This window comes from Poecilia latipinna, unplaced genomic scaffold, assembly GCF_001443285.1.
Source record: "Poecilia latipinna isolate Pla-1442-1.1 unplaced genomic scaffold, P_latipinna-1.0 Scaffold1525, whole genome shotgun sequence".
NCBI classification, from domain to species: domain Eukaryota; kingdom Metazoa; phylum Chordata; class Actinopteri; order Cyprinodontiformes; family Poeciliidae; genus Poecilia; species Poecilia latipinna.
The window spans coordinates 43,694-53,086 of NW_015114141.1; the positions used below are offsets into that span (position 1 = coordinate 43,694).

At 39.2% G+C, this 9,393-nt stretch overlaps 1 protein-coding gene across 4 annotated transcripts in view; it reads left to right on the forward strand.

Moving 5' to 3' along the window:
* cpeb3 (cytoplasmic polyadenylation element binding protein 3) overlaps positions 1–9,393 on the forward strand; it is a 48,172-nt gene that overhangs the window by 16,334 nt on the left and 22,445 nt on the right. For 2 of the 4 annotated variants that reach the window (XM_015058235.1, XM_015058234.1), the window contains exons 4-5: positions 3,381–3,437; positions 8,412–8,438. In XM_015058235.1, the coding sequence (XP_014913721.1) occupies positions 3,381–3,437; positions 8,412–8,438 (84 nt within the window). The remainder of the gene's footprint in view (positions 1–3,380; positions 3,438–8,411; positions 8,439–9,393) is intronic. The other 2 variants (XM_015058236.1, XM_015058237.1) reach the window with 2 other exon arrangements.

A 9,393-nucleotide genomic window follows, 5' to 3' on the forward strand; every position in this document is an offset into this window, starting at 1 on the left:
AAGCTTCCTCTCAGTGAGTAGCTGCTGTTAGCTTGACTTAGCTTCTCCAGTTTAAAAACAAGTCTGGGCTTGTTTACGAAATTATATTTATCCAGATTTCACACAACATAAATGCATTTAAAAGCTTAGGTTAAGCTGGATTCATGAAAGCCTTTCTTTTTATTTAGAAAATACGTAAGAATGCTTTATGTGAGAACATACAGTTGATCTGGCACAATTAGGGAATTTATCTAATTTTCTTTGCATTACTTTAATCTTTAAAATGCCTTTAAGTGTGCTTGTAATTATTTTGAGGCAACTTGTTGAGTTGATTTTGAGCTCTTAAGATGCTTTTTGCCCATTGTTTGTACTTGTGTGCCTCTTTGCGATCTGTGTTCTTGTTTATTCAGATGGCTTGGCTGCACTTTTCTGCATTGACGGGAGGTTTTTATTTTTGTCTCCTGCTAATCACGGCTATTATTTATTTCCACACCTTGCTCTCGACACACCCGTAACTGCAACTGGGATTTTCCTTCAGAGATGTTAATAGGGCGGTTTAATGTGCATAATGAAGTTGGATTTCAGAGAGCTTTCACACCCAGCTTAACCTTCATCCAGGCTAACTATTATTAGCGACACTTGCTGATGACAATAACATTTGCCTGCATATTTTAGGCATTCGGACTCTAAAAGAGATGAATATGAACATATATTGGACAGCTCTGTTTCCACTACTTTTATGCACATGGCAGCCATGTTTATCTGATCTTTACTGAAGCTAATGTATCATAAGATCTGTTGGTCAGCTCCCCCTACAGGCCTACAGGAGAACTTCTGGTTGATGGAGCGAGTTTGCAACATTTCATTGTTTCATAACTAAGACGTAGTTCATAGTTATAAAGTACTTCACAACTATGAAGTAGTTCATAAAGCTACTCGCATGTGAAAATGGCTGCAAACAGTTGCACAATAATCCAAACGTACATCTTTGAAAAGCATCAGTAGAGCCTCCTGCTCAACCAACAAGAATGCAGCAAGTGGTTTCTGGATGCTAAGTCAACAACAAAATGCTTGTCTTCTCTAGACAAGCCTACTGCGGTAAAACCTGCTGACCAAGTGTGTTGGAACTCAAGCTGGGTTGCTAGGTAATGGGCGGAACTCTTCTGGGGTTGCTAAGTTACGGTCGGCCCTTGCTGATTTGTGATGTTACAATCCGGAGGTTTTTGAAACTGCTCATTTTCCAGACACCAAAAGACATGAACTTGGTGCCAAAAAACGAGAGGCTGGATCAGTAGAGATCCAAATGGAAGTACAAAAATGTAAATTTAGCATAATATGTCCTCTTTAAAAAGTAAAAAGAACCAGGACAGCCACCCTCAGATCCAACTGGGTGCCTGACGGGGAAGCTGTTGAGTCAACAAGGACATGGATGGCATCCCTTCAGCCGCCGCTGCTGGAGATGTTGAGAATAGCTCACAGAGGAAATGTCACTGCAGCAGCAGCATCCCCTCACCCAGCCAATCAACTCCTCAGGGGAAGCAGATGGCACGAGCCCAGAGTTATTTAAAGCCTTCAGGAAGGCAACTGTCTCCCTGTGTCACCCAACATGACTAATGCAGACAGAAAGGCAAGCCTTGTGTTGTTGGGACAATCGCCACTCCTCTGATCAAAGCAGTCTTCTGTTTTGAATGCAGTGGCGTTGGGTCAAAGTTTACAACCTGCGCTGATTCTCTCCAGCCGCTCAGATGTTTTGAGCTGAAACAAACAGACCACCCACATGTTTACCAATACGTGGTTCTGCTCTGCTGCTTCCCGGGGCTGTTGAACTCTGACAGCGGCCTGGTGCGACCCGCATGCGTCGGGCTGGTGAAACGGGACGGGGTCGGCTGGCTGGAGAGCCTTCTGGAGAGTTAAATAACACACATCATGTGGTGTTGTTGTCATGCGGTGTTTACGTCTTTCTGATTCAGAAAAAGTGTGACACAAGATTCTGTGTGGACACATCCATGCATTTGTAGGAGCCGGTGCTGCAGGTGGAGGCTTGTCTGCCTTCACTAGCCTGGGTTATGGGGCTGGAAACAGGTGGAGCTGCAGGGAGCTCACCTGGTGTCAGGCAGCTCTAACTGCAAGTTTCATTATTGCAGAGTTCAGCAGTAACTAGTTACATTTACTCAATTACATTTACTTGAGTGAAAAGGTGTACGTTAATTAGTGTTTTACTGTGGTGTACCTTTTACTTTTACTTAAGTAATTTTATTATGAAGTATTTCTGCTCCTGAGTAAAATTTCTGGACTTTCTGCCCGCTGAATGAAAAACAAACATGTTTTAACCAAAAATTCACCAGACACAGACACACAACTACAGTTTTTGTTAAAGTTTCATAAGTTTTTTATTGATAGAAACTGATTTGGAAAAATTTTATTTCGCCTGATTTTGTTGTTTTTTTGTATAAATTGTTGTCATTTTGGTCCTTAAAATACCTAAGGACCCCTCCAGACTAGCTTAGTGTCCTTCGCAGCCCACCATATCCCAAGATTCATTGCCGGTTGGAGGGGAGATTTCTGTTGTTGTAACTACGGCGTGATATAGTTTTAAATACAAGTATATTAAAACCTGGTATTATAAAAGTTAAAAACTTTAAAGCAGTTGTGCTGTATCAGCTGATTCTAAAAACAGCCCTAGCGCTTTTTAGAAAACCACCCAGGCGTTTTTTAGTTTGTCGTAAGAAATTGATATTTTCTGATGTCTGGAAAATGAGCTTCACGAAGGTTGAGTCACAATTGACAGGCACTCCACCGTTGCCTAGCAACCCACGCAGAACTCGTGCACATTTGGCATCTGGTTTTACTGCTGTACAATGGCTGCTGGAAAAGACAGGGATTTTGTTGCTGACCATCCAGAAACCACTTGCTCCATTATTGTTTGTTGTGCAGGAGGCGACGCTTCTACTTTGCAAAGATGTATGGTTGTATAAATGCTCATCTGGCTGCAACTTATTTCATCTGCGAGTGTAAATGTTGAGGTGGAAACTCAGCAGTGCAGTGTAAGCAGGCTGATTCTCTCCTAAACCAGGTTCCAGTTGTTTTTTTTCTTGCCGTTTTCCAAATGTAACGTCACAGACAGATAATCAGGAAGGTCTTCCGTTTAGACATCTTACACCAGCTGCTTTCCATGAAAGCGCTGACAGATGTGTCCATGTGAGACGGAGACATTGTCCCTGGTCAGATCCTATCCTTTACCTGCTTTTGTCTGGGTGAGCGTATCAGATATGGGACACCAGGGTTTCCTGTTTCTCTTGTCTGCGATTGGTTAATTCGCTTCATGTCGGTTCGTTTCTGCACGTTTTTCGTAATTGAGGATCAAATGAAGATTGTAACGGTTTCTTATGTTTCTTTAACAGGACGGATTGGACTCAACTTTCACCATCCTGGAGCAGAACACATATTGCCCCTGAATAGTAAGTCCTGTTTTTGTGAGAAAATAACATTTTCTTCAGTTTTAGTTGGTTAGTTTTACTGGTAATTCTGAGTTAAAGTTAAACTGAGTAATGAGAGCCTACCCTGCGTTTTGGATTCCCTATCACCATAAATCAGGGGTATTTAAAGTACGGGCCGGGGGCCAAATGTGGCCCCTGGGAAGCTTTTGTGTGGCCCTGCTACCACAATTCAATAATTACACAAGTTTGTCCTGCCAGCACAGGTAGTTAATGCAGAAGGAGATTTTTTGTTTTTGTTGCAAATAAATTAAAAATGTTTGTTTTGCATTCTGTTTTTGCACATCTACTTAGTGACTTGTACTCAAAATCAGACTTTGGTGGATGAAAATCTGCTTTTAATTTATTAAACCCGGCTAAATATATCAAAATTTCATACAAAAAGTGACAAGAATCCGCTTTTTATAGCTGAGAATGTTTTACTTTTAGTATTTTTTCCCCAAAACAGACAATTTGGATGCCTTTCTTTTAATTTTTGGGGATACGTTGATTGATTTACACAATAATTTTAACAAAAGTCTTCTATTAATTATTGTAAGCTTAGTTTATTGTTTAGCAGGTAAGTTATATTTTTTTTTTGGCCCATGTGACAAAAAGTTTGGACACCCCTGCCATAAATGTTGGAGGACAGACCTCGGATCGCTGTGGGAACCACGCTTGACTCTGGGAATGGCTCCTCCAAAAATACCCCCACATGTAAAACTAGTTTGCCCCCCTTTGGCCCAACCAGAGCCAGGAGGGAAACCCGGCTGGATCCAAACCGCAGCGGTAGCCGTCCAGGCCTTGAAGCTGCAGTAACTTTTATATAAAAAATTTTTTCTTTTTACTTATTTGTAAAACTTGTCACTACTTTGTGACAATATATTAGACAAATAATCTGTGGAAGATATAAATTTTCTCCACATCTTCCCTGAGCTACTATTCCAAAAACAACCAATCAGAGCCAGGAGGCGGGGCTTAGCGCTGTCAATCAACCTCTTTTCTCATTTTAATTTATCGTGATTAATCGATTATTGCGACATTCGGGATGATGACCTTCTACCTGAGGTAGAATAGGTAGAACATTACCCATTTTAGTAATGCTCTAGTTCAGGGATGTCCAAAGTGTGGCCCGGGGGCCATTTGTGGCCCTTGAAAGTATTTTGTTTGGCCCCTGACCACAAGTCAAGAAAAATGTGGAAATTGTTTTCCTTTTAATAAGATTTTTTTTAATTATTATTTTAAAGCTTATTGTTGAGCAGAAAAAAAATCACAAACTAGTTTATTTTTTATAATTTTTTTAATTTAATGAATTTTGTTGCCCTCCAGTAGTTTAAATTTTCCCGTTGTGGCCCCCGGGGGAAAAAGTTTGGACAGCTTTGCTCTAGTTTCTACTTTGGGCTTGTGCAGTTGGGGTTTTGGTTTACTGGGCCCCGTTTTCTCTTTTATCCACTCAAGATCTTCTAAACGTGTCAGGGATGAACTTCAGCGTCAGCTTTTAGGAATTCCTGCTTCATTTCCTCCCGTTAGCGCCGAGGCGTCACACTGTGAGAGAATCTCCAGGGACGGTGCGCTCGTTTCTTCCGAAGAGAAGAAGAAAGCGGGCTCAGGTCCTCCTCTCTGAGGTTTTTTGTTGCTGCGGTTCGTCTCTGACTTCAAACCCGCGGCACCCAGGAGGGATCACCCAGATTTCCTCTCCCTCCCAGGCAGCACACAGTTAGAAGTTAGTGCTTATTCCTAACCCCTCTCCCTCGTGGCTTGCATTGTCTACGCCACTGAGGCATCTAATGCTTTCCCAGCCCGGAGCGCTCTCCGTTTCTGCCTGGTTGCTAGGCGACTTTGTTTTTGCTGAGGCCAGGCGGTGAAAGGGCGACGCTGCAGAGACTTCCCAGGTTTCTCTAATGAAAACTTAGCCAGGCAGAAGACACAATGCAGTCAGATAGCGGTGGTCTGACAATGCCAAGGCGCTTATTGGTTTTTGAGGAGACAAGTCTGCTATTGTGGCCGATGAGTTAAGGGGTACGGGAGGATCTGCTCCCCCTGCTGTTTGCTGGCATTTAACTTCTTCTGCGCTTCAATGTTAAAACAGCAGGATTTTATCTCTAAAGGTGATCTATTATGTCTTCTTGAACGGGTTAGGATTGCTCCATGGGCGATACAGAACATGTTCATTACATATTTTTGCACAAAGTCTCTCTTGGATGATGAGATTTTAGTCTGGTTAATTCTGCCTATCAGATGTTTTAGAGACTTTTGTCACGTTAAATCCAAATAAGCTGCTGCTTTGCATTTTCAACTCGGTGTGAAAAGCCAAAGAGATGTACAATTATACAACCGTACAGCTTTGAAAAGTCAATAACGGAACACTTTTAACTTTTTCTGATTAGGTTGTTGTCAAAAATGAGAGTTTGTTCAACTAATTAAATAAATTAAATGAAATTAAATGACATCAGACTTGTATAGTGCTTTAACAAGACAAGCAAAGACTCTTTCCATGAAACCAGTCAGTTCCATTCCCTTACATATAAAGGTTAAATATATATGAAAACAAATTCCAGCTGCCATTGTAAAACACATGCAGTGGTAAAACCAGCTGACCAAAAGTGCTGGAGTTCCATTTGTGTTGCTAGGTGATGAACAGAACTCTGCTGGGGTTGCTAGGTAACAGTGGCTGATGATTTTGACTTTACATTCTGAAGGTTTTTGAAAAGGCTAATTTTCCAGACATAAAAAAAAAAAATATTAACTTATTGCTAAAAGTCATCTGGATGTTTTTTTTTTAAGTGGTTGGACTGTTTTTAGAAGCAGTAGAAACACAAAATGTGCAAAATTAAAAAATATTACACAAAATGTAACCATTCCTGTTATGTTTATATTATGTTATGGTTGGTGCACATTAATTAATCGTCAGCCGACCAATAAGATCAATCAACTTCAGATTAAGTCGTTACACTACAAAAACACAAAACCTTACCAATTACCTTTTGTCTCATTTCTATTGGAAATATCTTAGTTTTGTCTTAATTCAAGTGTACCAACTTAAAAGTAACTTATCAGCAAGACGTAGAAGCTTATTTTTAATAAATAATTCCTTGATATTGATGAAAAATTAGTTATTCCATTGATGTAACTTATTTCACAATTGTTACCTAGCAACACCAGCAACCCAGTTTTAGTTCCACTGGCAGATTATTTCACTTGTTACATGGGGAAATTATCATATTATCAGTAAATTTATCTGACAATTGAACTAGTAATTTTTTATTATTTACTTAACATGTTTTAAGTTTTGTCTCATTTCAAGTATAATTAGATATTTGCAGTAGAAACTAGACTTAAAATACTTGGTAAGATTTTGTGTTTTTACAGTGTAACTGATCATTTGAATCCCCAGAGTGAGCTACAAAACACTAATTTGAAGTTACAGTTGATATATATTTTTTTTTTATTCATATTGCCAAGTCAAAGCAATGAAATCATCTGGTATGTGACTGCTAAAGGTCATGATGGGGTCACATTTGGTTCAAACTCTCCACTTGTGCCTTACTATCAGCCAGCCACATTCATACACCGTCGGGAAGTTTCCACTCTCACCTGGTCTGCTCCATCCGACCTGTCGACCAACTCTTAATATTTCACCAGAGCAATGGTAATGACTAACCGGCCCAGCAGCACGCCTCTTTATGGCCTCATTTGTGAATATTCACAGAAGATTAGCAGGAAGTGCAGCTATTGCAGGTTCATTAAACCCAGATCATAATCACCGGCGCTGTGCGGCCGTGCATAATGCTGCTGCGCCTCTGTCGCCAAGGCAGGTGCAGCAGGTTTACAGAGGACCAATCCTGCCATTTTTAATGAATTTAAAAATTTTGATCCTATAGAATTTGTTTGAAACGGTTGTAACTAGGGACGCACCGAGCCACTTTTGTCACTACCGATACCGATATCTGGTGTTGGTGTAAACAAAATAACAGAATGCATACAGAAAAACAGTGCTCTACTAAAATGTTTCTTAAAAAAACACAGAAATAAATGTACTGAATTACAATTTTATTGCTACACTTAAATACACCAATAGCTGCACAAGCTATTGGTCAAACATGTAAAAACAACTTTAAATTGTCCAGTAAGTGCAATTAAGAGTATAACAGCTAATGCAAAAATAAATAATAAATAAACTGAAACTGACAAAATCAATAGGTTGTCTACCTTAGTCAAACATGTAAAAAATAAACTGCAACAAACCTTTCAAATGATTCATAAAGTGCAATTAGGAATTCTAAATATATTGCAAAATAAACATTAAACCATAGAACTATACTGAATAGATCTGGACTGGGCACATTGTCACTGATACCTGATCTAGAACTTTTTTTCAATATAGGCACCGATACAGATATTAATATCTGATTGGTTATATTAATTAATCATTTCTTTATTTCCATATTATCCCTGAATATGGCAGGATTGGTCCTCCATATACGGACGGAAGAGGACTTGAGCCACTGAAGAAAAATATTTTTTTCACTTTTCTCAGAATTCTAACTTTTGATCTCAGAAGATTTCAGATTATTTTCTGAGAATTCTGATGCTTTTCTCAGAATGTATCCTTTTTTATAAAGAATTCTGACATTTTTTCAGAATTTTGATGTATTTCTCAAAATTTTGACTTTTTTCTCAGAATTTTGACTTTTCATCTCACAGGATTTCGGAGAAATTTCTCAGAATTCTGAGCAAAAAGTCAGAATTTTTTTAAATTATTTTTTTTAGTGGCATTAACTCTCTTCCGTATCCTCTACCCCGTGGCTGTAATGATCTCTTGTCCTATTGCCGACGTTTAGGTGCGGTCCGCCACTGTTAGCTTAGCGATGTTGCTAGTTTGGTTTAGTTCAACGAAACCCATGTGTCTGTATTTCTTCCCTCCCCTGCTCCCCCTCTCCCCTCCATGGCGCTGTCAAGCAGGCCGGAGCTTTGGCCGCCGACGAGGTAACGTGTTCTGCTTCCCGAGCCGGCCATGTTTTTTTGTTTTTTGCAAAGAGGCTGATTTGTTTTTGGGGTGTCTAATTGTGGTGTCACTTCGTGGCTTTCATCTGTGCTGTGGTTGAATGGAATCATGCTAATTTTGATGCTTTGTTTTCCATCTTGTGTCTTTAATCAGGGAGGGGGTGAAAGGTCATCGGTCCTGCTTGAATTAATCCTGTGTTGGGCGCTGAGTGGGGGGAACGAATCTGCTCCCTTTGAGTCAGCTTTAAAATAGAGACAATGACAAACTAAACTCTTAATCTTGTAATCTTTTTGTTTGGACTGATTCCAAAAATGTGAAAATAAGAAATGATCTTAAGGGATCTTCCAGTTTGGCTCGTCGGTGGCTTGATGTGCTTTTTGTGAAGGAAAAGCTGCTGTGTGACGCAACATTTCCACCCTGCAGGGATTCGAGCTTTGCAGCAAATAATGTCTGGCTTCAATTGCTCTCCACAAAAAGTCCTTATGTGAAACAGAATTAAACATTTTAAACGTACAATTGATGACAATAAAGTCTGTCTAAATGTAAAAGTCAAATCAACCAAAGATTGATTTCAGCTGGAAAATTAAATAAAACGGGTTAGCATTTTAGAAATTAGCTCAGGAATTTGCTTTTAGAGTTTGTGCTCCTATTAGATCCACTGTAAATATTACAATTTAAAAAGCTGCTGAAATGACAAAATAACTCCTTGATGTCATCATTTCCCCTTCAAATCTGTATTTAACTGGTGCTAAAATTATAAAACTTAGCCTTTTAATAACAAGTACTAATTGTACAAAGCCATAGTGACCGCAGTGAAAATACAAAATTTTCTCCAGATGTTGATTTACTTATATATATATATATATATATATATATATATATATATATATATATATATATATTTTTTTTTTTTTTCACACACTCTCTTTTTTTGTT